The sequence below is a fragment of the Podarcis melisellensis genome (genome assembly GCF_964234715.1).
Source record: "Podarcis melisellensis genome assembly, chromosome: 6".
Lineage (NCBI taxonomy): Eukaryota > Metazoa > Chordata > Lepidosauria > Squamata > Lacertidae > Podarcis > Podarcis melisellensis.
The window spans coordinates 13005387-13031784 of record NC_138538.1 but is presented as its reverse complement, the minus strand read 5'-3'; the positions used below and the strand labels follow the sequence as shown (position 1 = coordinate 13031784).

Genomic DNA, 26398 nt, shown 5'->3' with positions numbered 1-26398 from the left:
TCCTGATAATTGAGGCCTGCCTTCATCCAGTTGTAGTTTAAACCAGCAGGTGCTGATTAAAATGTAAGTTTTGTAAGTTCGCTTTCTGTGGGATCGGGACATTTGGCTTTCTTTTTAGGAATGTTTAGAGCATTGTTTCCCAGAGTGACAGCTAAAATAAATATCAAAGTTAATACTCAGCTTTCTTTAAAAAATGGCTTTGAATTGAATAAGAAGAGCCCCTCAATATCAGTTCCATCTAGTCCCTGTTCTCTTTACCACAATGGCCCAGATTCCTCTGAGAAGACCAAAAACTACAGTTGACATTTAACTTCAGAATATGGGAAATAAACGGGGATGGATCCAGACTCAGTTAGCTGTCTCTTAGGCCCCTTTGATATCAGTTGGACTTAAATTTTGACAAGTTTTCAGAATGCTGTCAATGAGATCTAAATTGAACTAATTCTTCTTCCAACCCATAGTGTTGATTTCAATTTAACAGCTTCATCAGTATGCAGATGATACCCAGCTCTACCTCTCTCTTAAATCAGAACCAGTGAGGGCAGTGAAGGTCCTGTGTGAGTGTCTGGAGGCGGTTGGAGGATGGATGGCGGCTAACAGATTGAGGTTGAATCCTGACAAGACAGAAGTACTGTTTCTGGGGGACAGGAGGCGGGCAGGTGTGGAGGATTCCCTGGTCCTGAATGGGGTAACTGTGCCCCTGAAGGACCAGGTGCGCAGCCTGGGAGTCATTTTGGACTCACAGCTGTCCATGGAGGCACAGGTTAAATCTGTGTCCAGGGCAGCTGTTTACCAGCTCCATCTGGTACGTAGGCTGAGACCCTATCTGCCTGCGGACTGTCTCGCCAGAGGCAATCACGCTCTGGTTATCTCCCGCTTGGACTACTGCAATGCACTCTACGTGGGGCTACCTTTGAAGGTGACTCGGAAACTACAACTAATCCAGAATGCGGCAGCTAGACTGGTGACTGGGAGCGGCTGCCGAGACCATATAACACCGGTCTTGAAAGACCTACATTGGCTCCCAGTATGTTTCTGAGCACAATTCAAAGTGTTGGTGCTGACCTTTAAAGCCCTAAACGGCCTCGGTCCAGTATACCTGAAGGAGCGTCTCCACCCCCATCATTCTGCCCAGATGCTGAGGTCCAGCGCCGAGGGCCTTCTGGCGGTTCCCTCATTGCGAGAAGCAAAGCTACAGGGAACCAGGCAGAGGGCCTTCTCGGTAGTGGCGCCCACCCTGTGGAACGCCCTTCCAGCAGATGTCAAAGCGATAAACAACTACCTGACATTCAGAAGACATCTTAAGGCAGCCCTGTTCAGGGAAGTTTTTAACGTGTGATTTTACTGTATTTTTGGTTTTTATGGAAGCCGCCCAGAGTGGCTGGGGAGGCCCAGCCAGATGGGCGGGGTATAAATAATAAATTATTATTATTATTATTATTATTATTATTATTATTCTGTTTTATTTCTTCTACAGACAATTGAACAGTTATATAACATAAAGAGAATGGAGGCGCAGAGACTTCCTTGTCCTCCGGCGTCACTAAAAGATCAGCCAGTTCAGCTCTCTTGCCTTCAAGCAGTGCCAGCAGCATCAAATCTCTCACTGAGTCCGGTGGTCCTTCAGTCAGAACAAGGTGTCTCCCAGACTATATATCTGAAAGCCCTTACCATACCACTTTATCAACCTACCCAGGCAGAATGTCATCATCCAAACAACAGACTGCCCACAGGCCGAACCAGTATCAACTTAGACAGCACTAATATGCCTTTAATCGTAAGCCCAGTTTTACATTCAGAGGGGACAGATCAACTTCAGGCAGTCATTCAAAAGCAACCTAGGACAATAAATATAATTAGTGGTTTATCTGTTTTGCCACAAAATCCTTCTCCATGCGTGCCACTTGGAAGCCCAGGGAAATCCAAAAGTGCTGGGAAGTACCTCTGTAAACATTGTGGCCGTGATTGCCTAAAGCCAAGTGTTCTTGAGAAACACATGCGCTCTCATACAGGTGAGAGACCTTTTCCGTGTACTACGTGTGGCATTGCATTTAAAACTCAAAGCAATCTGTATAAACATAGGAGATCCCAAACACATGTAAACAATGCCAGGCAGCCCTCAGAATCTGACAACAGTAGTACATTAGAAGAGAACGAGAAGGTGTCTGAAAGTGTTGGAGCTCTCCAGACAACAAAAGCCAATGATAGAAACTCTGACCAGCCAAGGACAGTGATTAAACAAGCCATTTCGGAGTCCACAGATGTGTTAACTAGGGAGAAGCACCTTCCTGATGCTTCTTTGCCAGCAGTGAATGCTTTATTCCTTGGATCTGAAAACCAGTGGATGACAACAGACAACTATCATGGAGGGCTAAATCAGAATGCCCTTGAGAAAGAGACCATGAAAGATCCATTGAATTCGCTCCAGAGAAGAAAGATCCAGGAGCAAAGGTCTCCAACTGTCAGTAAGCACAGTCAGCTACAGAGGCAGCAAGCCACGTACTCGGAGAAGCTATGGGACAGCAGATCTCCAGACTACAAGCTGAAGAAATGTGAAAGCACTGACTCAGGATACCTGTCACGCTCTGATAGTGTGGAACAGCAGATGCTGTCTCCCAGCCCCCTGCACAGTCTTTGTGAGCACAGCATAGAGTCAGAAAGTGATACAGCCATTAGCAACCTCAGGTACACAGCAGGAAATAGCTCAAAAGTAGATTTGGCTGAGAAAGCATCCGGAGCCTTAACATTTGAGAAAAAGAAATTGGAGGAGCATATCTCAAAGCTAATATCTCAAAATAAAGCTGTAGTGGATGACACCCAACTGGACAATGTTAGACCCAGGAAAACAGTCCTGTCCAAGCAGGGCAGCATTGACTTGCCGATGCCTTATACGTATAAAGACTCGTTCCATTTTGACATAAACAGAAAAAAGAACCTTTCTCTGTTCTCAGCCAAGTCTATATTCACACCTGTGGAAAAATCAAAGCCATTGTTTTTTCACTCGGTCCCCACTCAGTTCTCTACGACAATTGATTGCGTTCCTGTTACCAGAAGTAACTCTTTGCCTTTTGTTGAGAGTACTAGGAGGGTACAGGATCAAATAGATAGTTCAAAATTAACTTCTTTCGCTAGAATGTCCCCAAACACAAGTTTTTCTGGTTTATTGCATAGCAACAACTTTGCTGCAAGTACAGCAGGCTTTCCTAACAGCCACCCCCGAGCGCTTGTCAGGCAGGTGGCAGTAGATGACTTACTGCTAAGTAACGTGATTGAATCTTCATCCTCTTCGGAAGACATGAAAGGCGCTAAGAAGCCTGGAGCTGGGGGGGAAGGAGCAAACGTAAAGTCTAAGAAACCCAGTCAAAGAAAATTTAAAATGTTCTCTCAGGAAAAATGGCAGGTTTATGGGGATGAGACATTTAAGAAAATCTACCAGAAAATGAAAAGCAGTCAAATGACCAAGAAACCAAAGGAAAATAAGACAGATACTTCAAGCATCCATTTGGATGCCAAGGAAACAACTAGTAAGGAGGGAGTTACTCTGCCAAGAGAAGGCAGAAGCAACACAATGGCAGCCATTTCTGCAAAACTGGATACTGAAGAATTGAAAGGCCATTCTATCAGTAGTCCTATATTGCAATGTGTTTCCTTACAGGAGACTTCAAGGAACTTTGCAGAATCAATGGAAACATCAAGTACTGTCAGTGATTGTGAACACAGTGATATGACTGAAACACTTCCTGAACACAGATGCAAAGAATTGGGTGTTTCAGAGGAAGACTCAAATAGCAACACTCAGGTCCAGCCTTTAAGTACCAGTTGTGAACTGAAGTTCCCACTTCAGCAAGCCACAGATCAAGAGACTGTTACCTCATTAAACACTGCTAGCTTGCATAATACTGGCTCAGAGGAGACAATTACACAAGAGGAATTTATTAAACTTTTTTCCCCATTACATGATGATATTTTGACCTGCAAAGGAGAAGATACTGGTGGAAAAGAAAGCTTTCAGCTTGAGCAGGGGGGCTTACCACCACACCAGTGCGACAGCAGTGAGCCAGTGCAGGCACTGCAAAAGTTACCCTCAGAGAGAAAAAAGTTAAAAGTGGATAAACTGAAGAGCAAAGAAAATACAAAACTAAAAGTCAGTATTGGTCACAGCAGCTCAGAAGAGAGAACTGTGAAACCGCTAGACAATTACAAACTTCTTAATATGGTTGCTCCAGTATCAGTAAGTCACTCAGTTAAAGGAGAAAAGCAGACAGGAACAGTAGGAGCAAATGCATCAGGTGGCAACATGGAATATGAGGAAGCAGTCAAATATCCCATAATGGTTTCTAATATTAAGGGTGATGTTGCTAATCTCACTGATAAAGCAAGTGTACCAGCATTTTCATTTTCTGAACAACTCAAGGCAAGGATAAAAAAGGAGCACACCCGCAATTCATCTGCTTTACAAAAATTGACAGAAATCCCGTGTCCGATGATAACGGGGACAGAAATGTCATATCAGAGTGGAGATACAGCACCACCCCACACACAGCATATAGTAGTTGATCAAGCAGCTCCACATGTAAAGAAAAATGAATTTCTCCCAAAGTATATTCTAAAATGTGCACAAGAAGCGAATAGTAAAGATATGCCATTAATTTTAGCAGGAGTGTCAAAGGAAATGCCCTGTATTTCACTGCCCTGCACGTCAACTGACTCCTCTTCCCTTGCCAGTAACAATAGATCAGTTGTAACCAGCTCCACAGATGTATTTTTGTGCCCTTTGCAGTTGGAACTGAGTCATCCGAACAGAACAAAAGAGCTAAAAGGGGAAATACATACAACACTGAAGTCTCTGGTAGTTTGCTCACCAGCTATCCTAGAAACCACCAGCATCACAACTAGGTTGGACAGAAGATGCCATCTTCAGAATGTCAGGCAGAAGGAGAAGACGAAAGACGAGGGGAAAGGAGCCAATAACGGAGACCATTTAGGTGATCAAAAGCTACCCCAGGAAGGGGATGGACGTGTGATTGTTTGTACATCACAGATGCCAGGGGGAAAAATATGCTTTACATCTATGTATAGAGGAGGGTTTCTTATATCTTCGGACATGACAGGGCAGAGTCCCGCCCTTCAGTTAATACACTCAGGGAACAGTTCGGTTCTATCTGTGTCTTCATTGGTGGAAAGGGCAGTTTTTTGTGGAAACACAGACACAAAAATCACAGAATGGCAGTCGGCTGTTAACCCTTTTCCAGGATTTCAAGATCTGCCCAGCTGTTCAGTCGATAGTTCCAAATGCCTTTGCCATTCCTCGGACACGCTTTATTGCCATGTGCTCTGCACCCAACAAAAGGAAGTCTGCACTCTGTCCCAATTAAGTGCAGTTTCTCTTGCGGGAAACTTGAAAGTTCCAAGCTTGAATATATCCTTCCCAACTCTAAATGCGGAGCCTCAGCTAACCTGGTGTTGCTTATCTAGAAACCTCCCTCTTTCTGTTGAGCAGATGGAGAAGAAAGATTCTGCTTATTCTTCTCTGCATACCTGCAAAAATGAAAGCATGGTGTCAAAATGTAGTCTTTCCTTTTGCCAAATGAAAAGTACCAAGAAGGCTGCTAGCCAAGGCTTGACGGCTGGGACCCCCAAAGCACCAGTCACTTGCTTTTCACAGAAGCAGCAGATGGAGAAGGTAATTCCTTTACTCCCTTCCTTCCCAAATAGAGGAATGTCACATTGTACCGAGAATAAAATGGAAGAATGCTGGTTAAGGAGCAGGCTCAGATGTTTTCTTGTTAGTACTTAATACTAGCAGCGTATGATCGATTCATACTCTGATAGCCAAGGGCCATGGGGCCATCCATGACAAACACTGGTTGATGCTTCAAAACATGGAGTGATCTCCTACCTTAATAGAGTTCTCAGTCACGGTTATGACATGCTTTCCATGGGTTGTAGTTAGAGGTTTTCAACCTTTTTGAGTCCACGGCTCCCTTGACCAACTACATTCTTTCTGCAGCACCCCTGTGGGGCTCAGGAGCCCAGTTATGTCACCCCTTGCCTGCATAACTGGCAGCATCTCACCCTTCTACAAACACCTTCCCTTGTGGAATATACCCTCAGCCTGCTCACTTCTCCCCCTCTACTTGGGAGTCCTCGGGGCAGCTGCTGCTACCGTCCCTGATCTCTGAGCTCTCTATAGCGCTCTATATATGGGTTAAATTCTTGGTTACAGATAGGTAGCCGTGTTGGTCTGCCATAGTCAAAACAAAATAAAAAAATTCCTTCCAGTAGCACCTTAAAGACCAACTAAGTTTGTTCTTGGTATGAGCTTTCGTGTGCATGCACACTTCTTCAGATACTTCTTCAGATAACTTCTTCAGGTATCTGAAGAAGTGTGCATGCACACGAAAGCTCATACCAAGAACTAACCTAGTTGGTCTTTAAGGTGCTATTGGAAGGAATTTTTTTATTTTGTTTTGTCCATAATTTTGGTGGTTTAAAAAATTACATTTATCTTGCCATTTTGTTTTATTTTTATATTTGTAGCAGTGCTTTACAACAACTGGATTTGATGTGCTGTTAAAAGACATTCCAGAGGCAGAAGAGGCAAAAGAAAAGCTTAACAAAGTGAGAGGACTCTCAACCAATAAAGGAAAGAGAAGCCGTAAAAGGAAAAAAATGAAGATCAGTCAAAAACGGTGAGAAATATCGGGGTTAGCTTCAATCTAATAGAAAAATAAATTTCTCTGGATATGTGTAGTATTTACAAACATGGCATGGTGGTAGCTCCAGATGTACTGTTCTTGATGTCTTTTTCTCTCAGAACAAAAGTGCATGTGTGTAACTCTGTGGGTAAAAGTTTCATTGATGGTGTTCTCGTTGCAACAGCAACTAAAATGTGAAAAACCGGACTTTGTACCTGGTCAGGGCTGGTCTTTCCTGATGTGGCTGCCTCGGGTGTTCCCCCACTGCCACCTCTGGAGAGCTTCCTGTGAGCTTCCTGAGACCATGGTAAATGAGGTGCTTCAGCAACCCCAATAAGCAAGGGAGCCATGCACAAGGCGGTACATTCCTATTTTGCCTCAGGTGGTGAAACGGGATGGGCTGCCCCTGGTCCTGGCTATTTATGATTATATTTGTCTCCGTAACTATTCTCTACTGGGACGTGGGTGGCGCTGTGGGTTAAACCACAGAGCCTAGGACTTGCTGATCAGAAGGTCGGCAGTTCAAATCCCCGCGACAGGGTGAGCTCCCGTTGTTCGATCCCCGCTCCTACCAACCTAGCAGTTCGAAAGCATGTCAAAGTGCAAGTAGATAAATAGGTACCTCTCTGGCGGGAAGGTAAATGGCGTTTCCGTGCACTGCTCTGGTTCACCAGAAGCGGCTTAGTCATGCTGGCCACATGACCCGGAAGCTGTACGCCAGCTCCCTCGGCCAATAAAGCGAGATGAGTGCCGCAACCCCAGAGTCGGCCATGACTGGACCTAATGGTCAGAGGTCCCTTTACCTTTAACTATTCACTGGCTCCCCCTTGAAAACAAAATGACTGAGTTTGTAAAGGAGAGAGAAGAAAGAGAGGTGACAAAGAAGGTGGGAGAGGAGATAGCAAATAATAGATGCCAAAGGAAGTACAGATGAAGGTATCTTCTCTTTTTATACCTCAGCATGGCTGATAAATCCTGAAATTTGACGAGCACTGTTTAATTGCAGTGCTTGTATAATGTTACATAAGAGCTGCCATAAAACACAATGTGATTAGCCTGGATGTAGTGCTGAATCTCATATCTGTAGTAACATCAGATTAGACCACGCATGAAGTCACCCTTGCCATTTGCAATATGGTTAAAAGAAAACTGAATTAGGCCAAATGGTTTTTGGACGAGAATTTGCTTTCTGATCCTAACTGACTGAACTCAGACAAAACAGATGGTATCATCAAGAACACTTAAAGTGAAGAATACATATGGAGCCACATTGTGACTTAGAACACATGTTATGTGGCTACCCTTGTCCCAAGTAGAAGATTAGCTGGCATTTTTGGCGTCATAGGCAACTAAGTTCAAGAAAGAGTTATGTGTGGGTTCGATTGGACACCAGATTTCAGTTTACAATAATGAAGCAAAAAGTATGGGTCTTAAGGCCAAGTCTCCAGCAGGGGTAAATTGCCTCTTTGGTGACATTAACTGGATTAATGTTAAATTGCAGATATGCTTTCATGTGTGACATTATTGATTTCAAGATATTGCCAAGCACTATAGAACAAATAATGGCTTCATTACAAAACGGGAAAGGCAATATTTTCAGTATTTGTCATTTACAGCAGATTTTATCCTGCTTTTCAGTCATTTTAGAGTCTAAAAGGTGAAAGCTGGAATGTTAAGAACCTGTTGTCTCATACAAAAGCCGCATAAGACGGATGACCCACAAGATGTATGCTTCCCACCCTTGTTTGATCTGCTTCTGTGAACTGTTGTCTATCGGGGCTGGAATGTTGCTTAGAGCTGGAATCTCTACTTCAGCCACTAGGTTTTGGGGTGAACATACTGCTGTACATTCCAATCTGTGCATAACTTCCTGCTGAAATCCAGTAACTTTTTATACCATACATGGTTGGGTTGGGTTTTTAAATTCTTGGTTCTGCTTTTTTTTTTTTTTTTTTGCACTTCAGTGCAGGAGTTCCCCTGCAGATGGCAATAATGTGGTAACATTGGAGAAGCACCACAGAACGACTAATGAAGTAGAACCATGTGTGGATGGTCCAGTGTAGATCCATCACTAATGCACAGTTATTGTGTGGCATGTTGCAGAACACACCTGCACAAAAGCACCAATCTGGAAGGGCCCTCCAATGCTTGTGATGAGATGTGGCCCTCGGAAAACAAGGTCATAAAGCATTCCAAAGACATAAACCTGTATATTTTACTTTGTAGATATAAGGGGAGTTATGGACATAGACACATTCTGCTGAAAACCAACAGACTGGGCAAGCAACGCTGGCCAGCAAACAGGCCCCTGGAGACCCCCAAAAGGCGTCCCAATTCCCACACATCTGTCAGCCATGAACCTTGTGGAAAATGGTCCTGTCTTCCAACAGCCTCTCAAGGTAAGGTTAGCTCTCCTTGACTGCTATGACTTCTTCCTTCTTCCTCTTCTTCTTCAATTTATTTCTATACAGTGGTACTTCAGGTTACAGACGCTTCAGGTTACAGACTCCACTAACCCAGAAATAGTACCCCGGGTTAAGAATTTTGCTTCAGGATGAGAACAGAAATCACGCAGTGGCAGCAACAGGTGGCGCCATTAGCTAAAGTGGTACCTCAGGTTAAGAACAGTTTCAGGTTAAGAACGGACCTCCAGAACCAATTAAGTTCTTAACCCAAGGTACCACTGTACTGCTTTATATTTTTAAGAAAAATCTCAAAGCAGTTGACAGAATATTAAAACATCAGTAAAACACTAATAACACAGTCAGAAGAAAATCAAATATAGAGTATACAGTCAAAGCAACATAATGAACAGAAAACTAAAATATTAGCTTAAAGATTTCAAAATAAAACATTACAAAGGAGGTCAACTACAGAATACATATTTAACACAAACAAAGTTAATAAAAAAAAATCTTAAGCATTTCCAAAAAATAAATAAATTGCTAAGTGATGTCAAATATAAAATGCACATTTAAAACAGCATGATTAACAAGAGAATAGAATAAGCATGACACGGCTGTTTGGCAGGCACAAAAAAATGGGGAAAAATAATCCAGTAGTTACACTTTGTTGTCAGGCATAGCGATGCCCTTCTGGTCTCACCAGGAGCCTCTTTAATGGAGCTGGGTGAGTCTGGACCCCACCCCCTGGCCAGATGGAAAGGGCCTTGCGGGGAGTGGCCTTCACGACTCACACCCAGGTGATGTCCCTCTGGTCTCACCAGGAGATAGTAATTGGAAGCACATCATTACTCCAGTCCAGCTGGATGGCTTGGTGACTGACCCCAGACTATTCTCAGGTCAAGTGCAGCTGCTCCTTACTGCTTCATGCATTCATGTGTACTACATGTGTTTGGGAAGGGCTCATAGGTCAGTGGGAGTGTAGCTGCTTTGAATGCAGAAGGTCCAAGTTCAATCTCTCTCACAGAAAGAGGCGGGGGGGTACTCTGCCAGTGGTGCATGTCCCAGGGGTGTGTGCCAGCAGTAGGGAGCATCCGGGGGGGTGTGTGCCTGCGGCGATGTCACCCCCCTCAGGGTTGGCACCCGTGGTGTACTGCATCCACCTCGCTCTGCCTCTGCTCACAGAGGGATGCTGACTCCTGCTAAATACCTAATTCTCTCTTCCTGTCAGCACAAGATTTTTCACTTGTGCAATAGGACTCCCCATGTGTTCCCTACACCCTTCCCAAATAAGCCTTGGAGGGTTGGGAAAACTCCTAGAATAGATTTAGGGGACATGCAATGGCGATAAAAGCCCAGTGCGCAAGCTTAAATTGTTGTGCTGGTGGGAGGCTTACATAGCGCTGCATTGGATGGTCATATTCAAGTGACATTCCTCCACAGCAATTTTCATGGCAGCTTCACTGTCTTTTCCTTTTAATTCATGGTTCATATGAAAGATAGCCCTGGCACAAATGGTTACATGCCACATTCTCAATTACGTCAAGTAAGCATCTAATAGAAGGGATGCAGGTGACGCTGTGGGTTAAAGCATAGAGCCTAGGGCTTGCCAATCAGAAGGTCGGCAGTTTGAATCCCCGCGACGGGGTGAGCTCCCGTTCCTGCTCCCTTCCAACCTAGGGTCCCTGCTCCTTCCAACCTAGCAGTTCGAAAGCACGAAGTGCAAGTAGATAAATAGGTACTGCTCCGGCGGGAAGGTAAACGGTGTTTCCGTGTGCTTCTCTGGTTCGCCAGAAGCGGCTTAGTCATGCTGGCCGCATGACCTGGAAGCTGTACGCCGGCTCCCTCGGCCAGTAAAGCGAGATGGGCGCCACAACCCCAGAGTCGGTCACGACTGGACCTAATGGTCAGGGGTCCCTTTACCTTTAAGCATCTAATAGAACATTTGCTCTTGGATACAGGTGAAAATTTTTGAAGATGCCATGCTGTCTAAGTTGTCAAGTCTAAGTCATTGTATGTACTTACACTACACTGCTTAAAATGGATGCACAAGTATTCAGATTTGAAATGGCATGTCAAGGTGTATGGTACCAGACAACCGATACCAAGAGCATGACAAATGTACTTGCATTAATTTTGAGTCAAGTGTAGAAGTACTTTAATTCCCATTGGGCCACATATGGTGCTGGTACAGGGATGGGGAACCTGTGGTCCTCCTGCAGTTGGACTACAACCCCCATCATTCCTCATTTACTGTGCTGGCTGGAGCTGATGGGAGTTGGGATTCAATAACACCTTGAGGGCCACAGGCTCTCTCCATCTCTATAGCAGTGGGACTTCATGTGTCCCAGGGCCCCCACTTAACACTGTCTGTCTTTGAATTACAGTAGAGGCTTGGGGCAGTTTCCATTTCAGCACACATTCTCCTTGCTTCCACATCTTTTCCCTTTTTAATCATCTCTGTTTAGCTCTTTGGTACCGGTTTCCTTGGAGACATGAAATAGTAATTGCTGCACTAAGGAGTGTAAGCTGTTTTTCAAGGGATGAGTATCTACAAGGCCCAGCTTTTCTATTGCTAAAGGATATATCGAAGCCAGCATTGCATTTGTTTCCCAGCCTTTCTCTTGATCATTTAGATTGAAACTATAAGGCTGACGGTATTACACAGGATGGATTTTACAATAAAGTGCTTTCAGCTTCCATGGATGGAAGTATGAAAACATGGACTATGTAGCTGAGAATTATTACACCATTATTTCCATCATGTTTTTTAAAAAGGGTATTAATAGGTTTAATCATACGTTCCCTGGTTACTTTGTTTCTGTGTGTTATTCCTTTAGGGCATTCCATTTTTCCTTCTCTGACTTCCAACTCATCTGTCATCTGTGAGGGCTAAAAGGTACCATTCCCAGATGTGACAACTCTTTTCAAAGCATGAAACATGTTTCTACTCCCCTTGTATCTATTTCTGGACACTTTCACCCACATTTACACTCCCCCCTGCCCCCGGCTTCCACTTCATTTACCTGTTGGTCTGCAATTCAGAATTCTCGTTCAACCAAATTCTTTGGCTGACTGAAATCTGATGCCCTTTTAAATGTGTTGTGGGAGGGGAGATTATTGGTTTGTGTTTGTATTTGTTCTTATTTTTATTATGTATTTTGTGTTTATTTTAAGTTGTGAACAGCCCTGAGGTCTCTGGATGAAGGGTGGTATACAAATTTAATTGATGATGTTGCCATTGAAGTGCAGATAAATGTTGGCTTTGGGCATGGTAAACTAAATTTGATAACCCAGCCTGCTTCACAGAGATGTTTAAATACATTGATGTATTCCAAGACATCACAAGCAGTTAAGGTGGCAAAAACATCTACATAAATAAAGGTTTAAAATATTAAGCAACTGCTTGTAAAATTTCATTTGTCAAATGCGTTCTGAATATCACTAACTATGACTTCAAGTGGAAGCCACCTGGAACCTGTTTGCCCAGAAAAAGTGGAAAATGAAAATCAGCCTGCTAATCACGGTGTCTCTGTTTTCTTTCCAAACAGGGAATGACCAAAATCTACAGCAGGAGACATCTTATGCCCCAACTGACAAAGCTGCTTCCTCTGTGAAAAAGAACCAGATGAAAGAAGTAAGGAGTCATTTGGGAATACCTTTTCAACTCTTGGTAACTCAAGTAACATTGGACTAATTGAAAGCTGAAAGGACAAGTAGTTGATAAACCAGCCATTCCCCCCTGGATAGTTTTAATATTCGCAAAAAGCAATGGGATATTTTTGGCGGTACTCAACTTAATAATACTTACCGTAATTAAATCATTAAACAAACAAGTTAAAAGTACAATACAAAAAATAAAACATCAGTTGAAACTATAAAATCAAACTTAAATTAAAATGGCTACTGAAATTTTTTAAAAGTCTTCAGTAAGTACCAGAACTTCAGTAGGGAAGGGGCTTGGCTGACCTCAACTGAAAGTTCCATGAAATTGGTCCCACAGTACTAAACACGCTGTTCCTGGTGGAAATGAGTTGTGCATCTGAGCCATGAGTGATAAGAAAGACTTCAGTGATCAGGCAGGGATCCTAGAGTTATCCTCTATCCAAATTGTTAAGCACCTTGTAAAGTAACACCTGAACCTTGGAACTGGCCCTGTAGTGTAGGACAGCCATATAGACTTGAGTGCTAGAACTATCACACAATGGAAGTACCCCTCTTCTCTCTATGCACCTCCCCAGAGGGTTGGAGGAACTCCAGAACAGATTGGGGGGGGGGGTGTAGAAGGAGAGGAGAGGGAAAAGTTCACTTGTTCCGTGAAAACTTATTGAACTAACAGAACTACTTATTTCTTAATATTATGACAAGAAGAGGGGAAACGAAATGGTAGTCTTTTGTGATGGTCAGTGATCTTCCATTTCCATTAAAGGTATTTGTATTACAAGATGAATTTTGGCAGGCACTATGGCTATCCATATGAAAACTTATCTCATGAATGTGTCATCCCCCAAAGTTAAACACAGATGCCATTTACAAGAACAAGTTGCATGACATTTCTTTTCCAGAAGGTGCCTACTTATGGCAAGCCGTTTTGCAGTGAGAAAATAACCTTCAGCTTGGGCCCTTAGTAGACTTCTTGAAGAAATAAGACTTTAGTGCAAGTATTTTAATTTGTGCAACTTTCCCCCCCTCTCCTGCTGAATACTTCACAGTGAGTTTGGGACACTCCCAGAACTAGTTAAGTTGGGGGAAAGAGGAGAGGGAGGGGAAGTTCCATTCCACAGCCAGATGCCCCTGCACTGACAGAAAGAGTGCACTGAATACTGCCCAGCAACAGCAATCCTAACCTCACTTAGTCATCACCATAGAATTCTGCAGAACTAACTTCTGGGTAAGGCTGCAGTCAGTGTAATTAAATGAGTTATTTAATTTATACAATGCACTTAGTGACTTTGGATTTGAAAGTGAATCCAATGAATTGATAATTTCATCTCCTTCTCTGGTAGGAAGTTCCTGGGTCTGCTAATGAACGCTCCAGGGGCAGTCTCTCTCTTCAGATGATGCCTGCAGTTCCAGATGTTTCAAAAGCAACATATTCCTTTACACTGGCCACTGATGCAGTAGTGGAAAAAGCAAACACCTTTGATGTCAACGCCTTAGGAATATTTAAGGAAGAATCACAGCCCGATGTTATTTCTGACGATTGTTGGCCTTCCATTGAGCATTGCAACTTTGAACTGATAGTTTCAGGCAAGAGCCATTCACACAGCATTGTGGATTCAAAGGTTATTAGTCCTATATTTGTGGGATCAAATGCAGACTGTGATAATGTAGAATCAAAGTCTCAAAATTTTACCGACTTAGAGCCCTCTGTCCATGTCACAGGAAGAAAAGAAAAACCCACAGGTGGGGATTTATATCCATCTCTAAAAGAGCAGCTTGGCCCCACCTTCCAAACTCCATGTCCTGCTTTGTTTGGATCAAAGTTGCTTACTGGTACATCATTTTCAAGTAATCCTTTACATAGTTCAGGGCTTGTACAGGAGACCAACAGCTCTCCTGGCCACTGTAGCTGTACAGACAAGAACATCCACTCTACAAAACCAGGCAGTGATCAAGGAAAGCTTTCTAAACCTGGATTTCCTCCTTTCAAAACCCCCTCTACTTTCATAGCTAGCTCTGGAACACTATCCAAACCCTACAAAAAACAAAGCTTAGAAGTGATGAGCAAACAAGCTCACGTGGAATATGACGACATAAGCAGCAGTGATGATGAAGACAGGCTGATTATAGAAATATAGTGACTAGCCCATCTGCTGTTGAAGATAAGGCAGGAGTGGGAAACCTTTTCTCAGTCAAAGGGCCACATTCTCTCCTGGGAAACCTTCCAGGGGCCACATACTAGTGGTTGGCAGGGCTAGATGCAAAAGGTGAGTGGAAGCAAAGGCTAAATGGGCAGAGAAATGGGTGTATGACTCTTACCTCTGTACAGCAAACGACATTCCAGCCATGCAGAAATCAGGTTTCTACATCCACGCAAGCAAGCAGCATTATCTACCCCACCAACAGGACTTGACATCGGAGAAGAGGGTTGGCAATGGAAGTGGCTTGGGGAAGAGTCCTGAAAGCTGGCCTGAAGGCCAAATTCAGACTCTAGACTTGAGGTTCTTCACCCCTGATATAGGGGCATGATCAATAGGAAGTCCTGTAAGGACCAGACAATCGTCATTCTGCCTTTATCCTCCACCTTAAGCGCAGGGGGGAAAAAAGCATTCCTGACCTCAGTTGGGTTTCTTTAGATGTGTTAATACTTTTATATGAAGCAAGGAAGCAGTTGGTCCCCGCAGAGTAAACCAACCGCCGCAGCTCCTTGCTTCAAGTTTTGTTGTAAGCTCAATGCTATTGGTCAACCCTTTATGTTGATACAATAGAAGGCAGAGACCATGTGCAATTTGAGGGTTGACACTTGAGTGTCACCAACTCTGGAGTTGTTTTCCCTGTTGCTGCTTTTCTGCAAGTTTTTCCATCTAGACTTTTGCATGAGGAGATCTGCACCTTTAAGACATCCTACAGCTTTTCCATATTGCATAAATATTCCGTGCTCCCTTGTGACAGACAACACAAGCATGTTTTGCTTTGTGTTTTGTGCCTTCTGAAATAGAATTTGAATATTTTATATCCCCCACTGCTCTGGTAACATGGCTCACCAGTTTCGAACATTTCCTGAGGTTTCTGAAATTGGAATATTTTGAGTTGTTTTCTAGGTTCAACAGGGTTGTTCTTTCGTTTAAGCCTCAGGACCTGAATGTAAAATACCAAAACATATTTCCTTCCCCCATAGTTTTTGTGCTAGTCCAGTCTTTGAACTAGCGCAGCAGCAAAACACACTTCACTGAAGATTCACCAGCTTCTATGTACAAAGTCCAATTGGTCAAATTGAATTTTTCTAAACTGAACCCAATTTTGTTATAACACTAATTTGAAGTGATGCCAATTTTAGAACGCAATTGCACTATTGTATTATATTCAGGTTTTATATTTAGTATTTCATATGAGTTTTGGAATACTTTTTGATGTTATGTTACAAGGCAATGAATCTTTCATGTGAAACTCATAACTGCTTTGCTCCTTGATCAAAACAAAATTTGTAAAAATGAAACCTTGTAGGCCACTTATTCCTGCTGGCCCCAAGTCTGCATCCCTAGGAAAGGCACGCATTACTGAACAATAAAAAGCAAAGCAGCACATCCATAAAGATATGTAGGGCTGAAAATGATCAAACTTCTTATTGTTCCTTTCAACTTTGTAAATGCAGACTTTTTATACTTTGCCAAATTGGTAACCACATTGTAAGAGCTTTGTATTGATTAGTAGTATACTGAATGTTGCAGGGTGGAAAAAAAACCTACCAAACCTAAAATTTATTTTTTTTACTACTACTGAAGAACTAGTACAGAATTGCATAAGCTTTGTTGGAAGGTGTGTAACAGAGGTATGCAGTACCGTCTTAGAAACTTTCTAGTAGGTGTTTCTTGGTGGGTTTTACATATGCTCTGCAAATAGCCTTTCTATCTTCATGAAATCTTGTGCTTATTAAAACATTACCATAATCCCAAGTGAAGACTACAGTCATGGATGTTGGTATTTTTTCAGTGTGACAATAAGAGTCAATTCAGCTCCACTTGTTAATCGTAGGCATAACGATTATGACTGGATGTGAAATTTGCCCCCTTTATTCTTAAATGACAACTGTGCATCTTGCCGTGATGCATAATGTACAATGGTTGGTCGACAACGTTTGTTGAGCCTTCTGTCCTTTTCTTGCTGAAAGAAAAGAATGCCTGGAAATGCACACCTCAATTTTCAAAACCTTGAAACCCAAAAAGTATTTGCTGGCACCATCAAATCTAATGCACATCCTAATTTTTGTGATGTAATTTGGCCAAAAAAAGGTGTGCAATACATTCAAGTAAATATGGTACATTAGAAAAGGTTTTGTCTCCTGTAAACAAGCCAGCAGGCACTAGAATTAGCAGTCTTTCTCAACAGCTTATTAAAATGAGAATACAAGGTAGCAGAAATGATGTTTATTTTAATCTGAGCACATAGAGAAGTCCTTATGCTACTAGCACACAAGCTCCACCAACTGCTTTTATTTTTTCTTCTGCTTTTCTGCTGAAGAACTTTGCTTTCACAATTACAGGCTGTTTGGGCAGTTTCCCCTTGCCCAGGACTTTATAATAACCCTAAAAAAATAAACAGATAGGAGAATCGTCAGCAAGCCCAGAAGGTACCAAGTTTTTTTCCCAATCATCACTGATCAGTTCCAATAAAACTAAAAAATTATGTATACTTTGTGAAATATTGCAAGTAAACAAACTGTGCCTAGCAGGGAAGCGGTAGAACTAGAGACTACAAGGGAGGAAACAGAAAATAGCAACTTGACAGTATAAAGGAACATGTGCAATTTAAAGTGTGCTTGCTACGTCACTATGCCCATCACCATGACTCTCAGCATTCTTTAGCTGTGCATTCCAGCCAACAGAATATTTGGGTAATATAGGGCAATTAAAGTAAAAAAAAAGTTGTTTGAAAGTGTGTAGTTAATGTAAAGAGACAGAGACGTTCCATCTTTTTACCACCCCCCCCCCCTTTGGGTGCCACCACTACTATACAATATAGTGTCTATAGACATATAATGAAGTCTCACCATATTTTCAGTATATGAGTAATAGAAAGAGCCAAGTCTATTGAATGGGCACTGCCTTTGTTTTGTTAATTGGGAAATTAGCTGTTCAAACTCCAGGGTTATGGGGTTACCAGTATGCTACAACTGCATTTTTACAGTACGCAACATATGTCTATTTCACTCATAATGCTGACACAAGCCATGGCTTATTGCAAACAAGCAGGCTCCCAAAGTGGAGACTGTTGTTCCTTGGTCATTTTGCCTCTACACTACATAACACCATGGCTTATCATCCAAACACAGGCTCATGGTTTAGCTCCTTCTGACAAAACCAACAAACTGTAAAACCCACAATAAATTTAAGTAATGCAATCACTTTTGAAATGAAATATAAAAATGCCCACTCTACAGACCGTACAAGCCTGGCCTATAGCTTGGTCTCCACAATCTATGCCCCATCAAGCCAGATGCAGCCAACAGGTAGCAAAACCAAGAGGCTGGCAAACTCTGGGCAGACCTACTGTAGTCAAATTATGCAGACCTTCCTTGGTTTTTACACAATAGGAAGTAAATATAAAAGCAATATTTGGGAAGCTCTGCATCATTATAAAAAGTTCATCCAAAAGTTTTTGACACTTACTGAGCGCACAACATCAATTACAGGTGATAATCCGGCTGGATTTTTGGCATACTTGAGCCTTGTCTGCTCACTAACAAGTGTCCACAGTTTATCCAGGTTGACTGTGGGACAGAAGTGCTGGTTTTTCTTCAAGTGGTAATGTCTCATACCAACCTTTCCAAAATAACCAGGATGGCTAGAAAGAAAAATCACAAGCTGAAAAATCACTGCATGATGCATTTTTAAATGCATGAGCAACAATACTTGGGTTTATTAGATGACCATGTCTAGGTTTACTGACAAAAATATCTGGCACAGGTTAAGAGCAGAAGGTGTGAAGCAAACATTCTTAGTTCAAATCTGAGGGCAGCCATGAGCTCACAGTGCTTTTAAGTAAGCTGCTTTCTTAATACAGGGTACAAAGATGAGGCAAATATTGAGAAAGGAGAAAGCTCTACATGAGACATTGTTGTCTGTACCCTCCTGCTGACCCACATCTCTTACTCTGAAGAACAACCCTCTGTTACTAACCTGGTGGCTGTACTATGTGGAGCACAGTCGGTGAATAAAAGTCAGTTGTTACTCTCTGAGCACTATAGCACACCATGATAACTGACAATATCTAGATGTGACTCTAGTCTCAGTTATTTGTAAATATGCAACTTCATTGTCTTGCCAAATTCTCAGGGGAACAGATAAAAGCATGAAAAAGATTGTGCATGACAGTATACTATGGACTGGAACAGACAGATTGCTATTCTACATGTCTGCATACATTTGAAATAAGCCAGAATCTAGAGGCTAAAAAAGAATTTATTTTAAAAACTAGTGTGTTAAGCCAGTTTGTTTTATGATACTAGGTGCACCTGAAGTCCAAATACAGTGGTACCTTGGTTCCTGAACAGTTTAGTTGTCAAACAAATCAGCTCCTGAATGCCGCAAACCTAGAAATGTTTTTCGGAAGCCGAACATCCGACGCAGCTTCCGCTTGAGTGCAGGAAGCTCCTGCAGCCAATCAGAAGCTGCACCAAGGTTTTCGAACCGTTTCAGGAGTCGAACGGATAAAGTTCAACAACCAAGGTACCACTGTAATAAAAAGTGGGCGAGCACTTTCATTTTCTGGAAGGGCCATAGGTAGCTCAGTGGTAGACCATCTGATTTGCACACAGAAGGTCCTAAATTCAATTCCTGACATCTCCAGGTAACACTAGAGGAGACTCCTGCCTGCAGCCATGGAAAGCCACTGCCAGTCAGTCAATGGTACTCATCTAGATGGACCAATGGTCTGACTCTGTATAGGGCAGCTTCCTACATTTGAAAAATATCATTATAACTTCTTTGGAAATTTTTCTAATGCCCCGTATTGACTTGAGGTTCTACTTAGCATATTTTGCTAATATTTACTAAACAAAACAAGGGGGACCATCCAATCGTATTGGCCTCCTGCAGCACACTTCTGATTGTGCAAATTGGGTGGGGGGGTCCTTCTTCTCCCCTACTGCACCAAAAGAATCTGCTCTGAAAGGCTGGGGGGATCCCACTGTATTCCCCAAAACTATTTGAAGTAAAATTCATTAGAAAAGCAGATACTAAGTATACTATACACAGACTTGTACTTATTGGCTTCCATAGAGCTCTGAGAAGCCACAAGTGATGAAAGTTCAAGCTTTCCACAGCTGTTGCAATAAAACGCATGTATACTTTCCTTAAATACAGTTCAGTATTTGAAAACGGTATTTCTTAACTGCTGAATCTACATAGGTAGTTATTTTTTGGTGCCAGTTTTTTTTTGGGGGGGGGGTGTTGATGAGGGAAGAAATGAAGGGAAGTAAAGAAAAAAGGGCTAGCTTACTATTTATCAAAGTTGATTCTGTGGTGGTGCAGGCCTCCAGCATTACCACGTCCTCCAGGATGCTTTCTATGCTTACCTAAAGAGAAACATCAAACAGAAATATTTTTTAAAAACTTTAAAGCAGAGAAACATGCACACACACTGCCAGCTTAAATGTTTATCATCACCAGTACTTAAAAGACCACAATCCAACACAAGATTTAGGCAAGCTTAAGCCTGCAGACACACCCATACTATCATAGAGGAGTTAACTGTCCAAGAATTTAGAGCACAACTTTACACATGTTTACTCAGAAGTTCCATCGTGTTTTCCCTCTAGTAAACATTTAGGAGTTCAGCCTTTGTATGAATCATAGTGAACCTGCAAAGGATCAGGCTACAGGTCTGCTGTGTGATTAGCTGCACCCCTACTGGCCTTAACAGTCAAGGTCGACTTCCAGTTTATGGAAGCTCAATTTTTTTTATCAGGCTAGCAAAGCACTGAGATCTACTTTCTCCAGACCACATTTCTAGGAACTTGGAATTTCCACTTTCTAAAGTTATGTCATCATTCATGCTACGCTAGCTCTAAGCAAACTGGAAGTATAATTAGTTACACAAAGCAGGACTTAGGACGGTAGTTCTTTTACCTGTTCATTGTCCCCAATGCCTGCCTAAAATATATGGTTAGGCTACAACTGCTCCAGAGGCCATGTAGTGGATGCCATTTTGGGTTCTTAGAACAAGGCCTGAAGGGATGTGGGAAACCTATGCAAGTTTAGGCACCAGGTATGGTAAACCCATTTGAGTCAAGGAGTGAAGCAGAACTTGTTAATAAGCAATCTTATATGGTACTATTGATGCTATTTATCTCTGCTGCTTCTATACAATAACCATATTGCATTTCATAACAGTTCTGACTCAAGAGCTACGCTAAATACACTTATTAAAACTTCTCTGTTACCTGTTTTCCTGCAAAGAGCTTCAACCTCAGATTAGCAATGGGAAACCTTGGCTGAGATAAAGTAGGTACTAAGGAACTTCTTCCCCATTGCTTGTATTCATTCTGGAATGTGCAAGCTGGACCCCAAAGGCATGGTGGTTGTAGCTATGGAAAGAGTCTTTGCTAGCAGCTAACACCTCAAGGGCAATCTATCCCCATATGAACTGACCCAGATCATCGTTTGAGGTCCTTCTTCGTGTGCATCCTCTGCCAGAGGTCCAGAGGGGAGCAACAAAAGAATAGGCCTTTTCTGCTTGCCTGACACCTTTGTTACCTATCTTTAGGAGCCGGGCAAAAATATTTCTCCGAGGCTTTTGGCTAATTAAACCATCTATGGCCTTTTAAACTGTGTGTGTGAAGGGGAGTGTTATTGTTCTAGTTTGTAATTATGCTATATATTTTTGTGTTTTTATATTGTAAACCGCCCTGTGATCTTTGGGTGAAAGGCGATATAAAAATAAATAAATCATATGCTTTACTTCCATGCAACTAGACTCAGGAGTTTTATTAAAAAGGGGGCGAGCAAGCAGAAAACTACGTGTCAGACACCAAAAAGCCTTTTTTCCTTTTAGGTTTAAGTCACCTGATAACCAGGGGAGAAGATTCCAAAACCATGTGAAGCAACAATAGATTTAAGTAGCAAAACAGTTCTACATGAAAGCTGCTTCTACACGTACCAATACGACCATGGCCGTGGCTGACGTGACCTCGCAGTTTCCTGGTCTTCCTCAGTCTTGAAGGCTTGAGAAAAAGACAATACGACAGCATATGTTATATCAGTGCCCAATGAAAGAAGAACAAATGCAACATGATGTTTCAAAAACCAACACATGATTGGAATACACCAGTGGAGGATCTCCAGCTTGGAACAGTTGCTTATGAACCTTAATCAGATTTACAGGCCTGTTTAATGTGTGCCTCCCATTTACCTTTTCTGAAGACACTGGAATTTCAATGTTTGCTGTGTTATGACTGTTTAATGCACTTCAAGTGGTGCTTACCAGTAAATATGTAATCTCATATTTTTTTCTCACCTTAGCATGGCATATACACCATTATCCTGATTTTATCCTCAAAAATTCCTTTGTCTACCTTAGGCTGTAATCAGCCCAAGATCACCCTGTGAACCACCGGGCTGCGTGGGGATTTGAACCTTGGTCTCTGCAGCCTGAAACTTTAACCACCATACTAGTACGGATACCATGCATCAATATGCTATAGCGCTAGCCATACTAAGCTAGCAAGATAAGCCACACTAAAACTTATGTAAATAAAATAAAATAAATATACCTATAAATAAAACAAATCCCTTCAGGTCAGCGGTCTTTTCAGGCTATTACGATTGGATTCAATAATAGTATATAGGCATGTTCAGACATTCACCTGAATATGGGAGTAGAACCCTCTGCAACCCCTAATATCCCCACGTGCACCAGCCCTGCCTGTTCATTTCCTGACCTTCCCATGTTGAGCTGAGGTCTGAAGCAGCCTTTCACTTGAATGTGCAGCTTGGTTTCCTGATTAAAGTAGGGTTCCCAATCAAGCAAACACGACTAAAAGCCCCTTCAGACCTTCCTCACTCAATATGGGAAGGGCCATAGCTCCATGGTAGAGCACACACAAATGGCTCTTAGTTCAATCCCTGGCATCTCCCCTCCAGGTAGGGCTGGGAATGATTTTTCCCAGTCCTGAAGAGCCACTGCCCACCAAAAAATACCCAACTGAACCATCTGACTTGGTGTGAGTTTCCTGTGTCGCACCTATTTGGCATGTGGTATATTTCCTAGTATACCTGAAGAAGCGTTTCTACCCCCATTGTTCAGCCCAGAGACTGAGGTCCAGTTCTGAGGGCCTTCTGGCAGTTCCCTCACTGCCAGAAGTGAGGTTACAGGGAACCAGGCAGAAGGCCTTCTTGGTAGTGGCGCCCACCCTGTGGAACGCCCTCCCATCAGATGTCAAATAGAAAAACAACTAACTTTTAGAAGACATCTGAAGGCAGCCCTGTTTAGGAAAAAATTTAATGTTTGATGTTATATCATGTTTTCAATACAGTATTCTGTTGAGAGCCACCCAGAGTGGCTTGGGTATAAATAATAAATTATTATTCCTAAAAGCAGGTAAAGCAACTCTCCCCAGAGGTCAACTAAGCAAACCTGTTCACAGACGCCCAGTAGGGACACCTAGTTATGACACATTGCAAAGAGCAGAAACATAAGGCATTGGAGCAGCCTTCAGAAAGAAAACGCTTTTGGACCTCTACGCAAATATTTTTATCCCATGAAACACTCAAAAATTGCTGCGAGGTCTTGCCAGACAGGGACATGGATGGCGCTGTGGGTTAAACCACAGAGCCTAGGACTTGCCTATCAGAAGGTCGGCGGTTCGAATCCCCGCAACGGGCTGAGCTCCTGTTGCTCGGTCCCTGCTCCTGCCAACCTAGCACTTCGAAAGCACATCAAAGTGCAAGTAGATAAATAGGTACCGCTCTGGCGGGAAGGTAAACGGCATTTCCGTGCACTGCTCTTGTTCACCAGAAGCGGCTTAGTCATGCTGGGCACATGAACCAGAAGCTGTAAGCCGGCTCCCTCGGCCAGTAAAGCGAGATGAGCGCCGCAACCCCAGAGTCGGTCATGACTGGACCTAATGGTCAGGGGTCCTTTTACCTTGTCAGACCACTTGATGATGGTCTTTTTCCTCATTTGAGCAATGGCAAAGTGTTGCGGTAGATGCTGTACGATTTAGAAGTTTTATTTTTACAGGCGTGCTGCATACAGCAGGCCACCTGAGTGAATCTCACGAGCCACTTTCTAGTTAGTCCGGAGTTTAGGAGCCCCTGATCTAAAGGGCACATCCCCCCCAGCTATCCCTTAGACCAGTGTTCCCCAACCTTGGGCCTCCAGCTGTTTTTGGACTACAACTCCCATCATCCCTCGCAAGTCCAGTGGTCAAGGATGATTGGAATTGTAGTCCAAAAACAGCTGGAGGCCCAAGGTTGGGGAACACTGCCTTAGACTGAGAAAGGAGCAGGTCAGTAACATATATTTTGGGGTGGGGCTGCTCCATACAAGACCCAACCCCACCCCACCCCACCATGGGCCGGGGGGGCTTAAAAAGAAAGCCGTAGGGAGAAGCGCCTGTCCCGATGAGCTGGAGGAGGCAGGGAAGCGCGTCGTGGATGTTGCCTTTCCAACAACAACCCTGCGAGGTAGGACAGCCCGAGAGCGAAGGGGGCTCCGAGGGCAGAGCCCGGCCTTGAGTTCACTGTTAGTAAAAGTCCCCGAGAAACCTCCCCCCCCCCCCCACCGAGAGGCAGCCGCCATTCCCTCGCGGCCAAGTCACCGCGCGGCCACCCTCAGTCGGGAGAAACGGTCTCTGAGGCGCCGGAGCACCAGGCCCCGCTCCTCAGGCGGCGCCCCCGCCTCACTCGCCACCTACCATCTTGGCGGCTCCAAGAAGATAAAAGGGAAAGAGCGCTCCTCTCGCGAGATTTCACGGGAAGGAAAGCCCTTCTATCGCGAGGTCTCAAAGCCCCCCCCCCTCGGGGATGGGCCTTGTAAACGACGCGCGCTCGCGGAGAACGTGAGAGAGAGGGCGGAGTCTCGCGATACTCTGGGTGCCGGCTTCTTTCGCGCGGCGGCATTCCGTTGATCACGTGGCCCCAGGAAAAAAACAAACCGCGTCGCGGTCGTCAATAGCAGCTGAGAAGAGTCAGAAGCGCTTGTTGCATAGATCGCGGCTTTAATAGAGGTGTGTGGGGGGGAGTTTAGAGCGGCACATGGGGAGGTATTTCGGTTCTCTATGGGCTGTTGTTGTTTAGTCGTTTAGTCGTGTCTCACTCTTCGTGACCCCACGGACCAGAGAACGCCAGGCACTCCTGTCTTCCACTGCCTCCCGCAGTTTGGTCAAACTCATGCTGGTAACCTCGAAAACACTATCCAACCATCTCGTCCTCTGTCGTCCCCTTCTCCTTGTGCCCTCCATCTTTCCCAGCATCAGGGTCTTCTCCAGGGAGTCTTCTCTTCTCATGAGGTGGCCAAAGTACTGGAGCCTCAGCTTCACAATCTGTCCTTCCAGTGAGCCCTCAGGGCTGATTTCCTGAAGAATGAAGAGGTTTGATCTTCTTGCAGTCCATGGGACTCTCAAGAGTCTCCTCCAGCACCATAATTCAAAAGCATCAATTCTTCGGCGATCAGCCTTCTTTATGGTCCAGCTCTCACTTCCATACATCACTACTGGGAAAACCATAGCTTTAACTATACGGACCTTTGTTGGCAAGGTGATGTCTCTACTTCTCAAGATGCTGTCTAGGCCTGTCATTGCCCTTCTCCCAAGAAGTAGGCGTCTTTTAATTTCGTGGCTGCTGTCACCATCTGCAGTGATCATTGAGCCCAAGAAAGTAAAATCTCTCACTACCTCCATTTCTTCCCCTTCTATTTGCCAGGAGGTGATGGGACCAGTGGCCATGATCTTCGTTTTTTTGATGTTGAGCTTCAGACCATATTTTGCGCTCTCCTCTTTCACCCTCATTAAAAGGTTCTTTAATTCCTCCTCACTTTCTGCCATCAAGGTTGTGTCATCTGCATATCTGAGGTTGTTGATATTTCTTCCGGCAATCTTAATTCCGGCTAGGGATTCATCCAGCCCAGCCTTTCGCATGATGAATTCTGCATATAAGTTAAATAAGCAGGGAGACAAAATACAGCCTTGTCGTACTCCTTTCCCAATTTTGAACCAATCAGTTGTTCCATATCCAGTTCTAACTGTAGCTTCTTGTCCCACATAGAGATTTCTCAGGAGACAGATGAGGTGATCTGGCACTCCCATTTCTTTAAGAACTTGCCATAGGTTGCCGTGGTCGACACAGTCAAAGGCTTTTGCATAGTCAATGAAGCAGAAGTAGATGTCTTTCTGGAACTCTCTAGCTTTCTCCATAATCCAGCGCATGTTTGCAATTTGGTCTCTGGTTCCTCTGCCTCTTCTAAATCCAGCTTGCACTTCTGGGAGTTCTCGGTCCACATACTGCTTGAGCCTTCCTTGTAGAATTTTAAGCATAACCTTGCTAGCGTGTGAAATGAGTGCAATTGTGCGGTAGTTGGAGCATTCTTTGGCACTGCCCTTCTTTGGGATTGGGATGTAGACTGATCTTCTCCAATCTT

General features: G+C 43.4%; 2 protein-coding genes and 1 long non-coding RNA gene across 10 annotated transcripts in view; 1 reads left to right on the top strand and 2 right to left on the bottom strand.

Annotated features, from left to right (window-relative positions):
• ZNF831 (zinc finger protein 831) overlaps positions 1-16716 on the top strand; it is a 46502-nt gene extending 29786 nt beyond the window's left edge. For all 7 annotated transcript variants that reach the window (XM_081916603.1, XM_081916598.1, XM_081916602.1 and 4 more), the window contains 5 exons: positions 1478-5683; positions 6541-6692; positions 8925-9097; positions 12652-12737; positions 14107-16716. In XM_081916603.1, the coding sequence (XP_081772729.1) occupies positions 1508-5683; positions 6541-6692; positions 8925-9097; positions 12652-12737; positions 14107-14901 (5382 nt within the window). In that variant the 5' untranslated portion in view covers positions 1478-1507 and the 3' untranslated portion in view covers positions 14902-16716. The remainder of the gene's footprint in view (positions 1-1477; positions 5684-6540; positions 6693-8924; positions 9098-12651; positions 12738-14106) is intronic.
• The window catches only part of LOC309373298, a 95131-nt gene that overhangs the window by 41333 nt on the left and 27400 nt on the right, over positions 1-26398 (bottom strand). The gene's annotated exons all lie outside the window — the stretch shown is intronic.
• Positions 17173-24821, bottom strand: LOC309373142 (large ribosomal subunit protein uL15-like). Of its 2 annotated transcripts, none has more exons than XM_081917383.1 (5): positions 24678-24821; positions 21920-21983; positions 20261-20336; positions 18430-18604; positions 17173-17346 (listed from the first exon to the last, which is right to left on the bottom strand). In XM_081917383.1, exons 1-5 carry the CDS (start codon positions 24678-24680, stop codon positions 17218-17220), a joined length of 447 nt encoding a protein of 148 aa, XP_081773509.1. In that variant the 5' UTR covers positions 24681-24821; the 3' UTR covers positions 17173-17217. The 2 variants fall into 2 exon arrangements, with proteins under 2 accessions (XP_081773509.1, XP_081773508.1); XM_081917382.1 differs by lacking the exon at positions 24678-24821 and adding an exon at positions 23906-23956.

Bases quoted from the DNA above. Each gene is read 5' to 3' on its own strand.
- LOC309373142 (XM_081917382.1), bottom strand. From the start codon at position 23,941: ATGAGGAAAAAGACCATCATCAAGTGGTCTGACAAG. The intron at 20,337-21,919 runs GTACGTGTAGAA...GTTTCTCTTTAG, and splicing joins CCACGGCCATGGTCGTATTG to GTAAGCATAGAAAGCATCCT. The intron at 17,347-18,429 runs GTAAGTGTCAAA...TTATTTTTTTAG, and splicing joins TAATTGATGTTGTGCGCTCA to GGTTATTATAAAGTCCTGGG.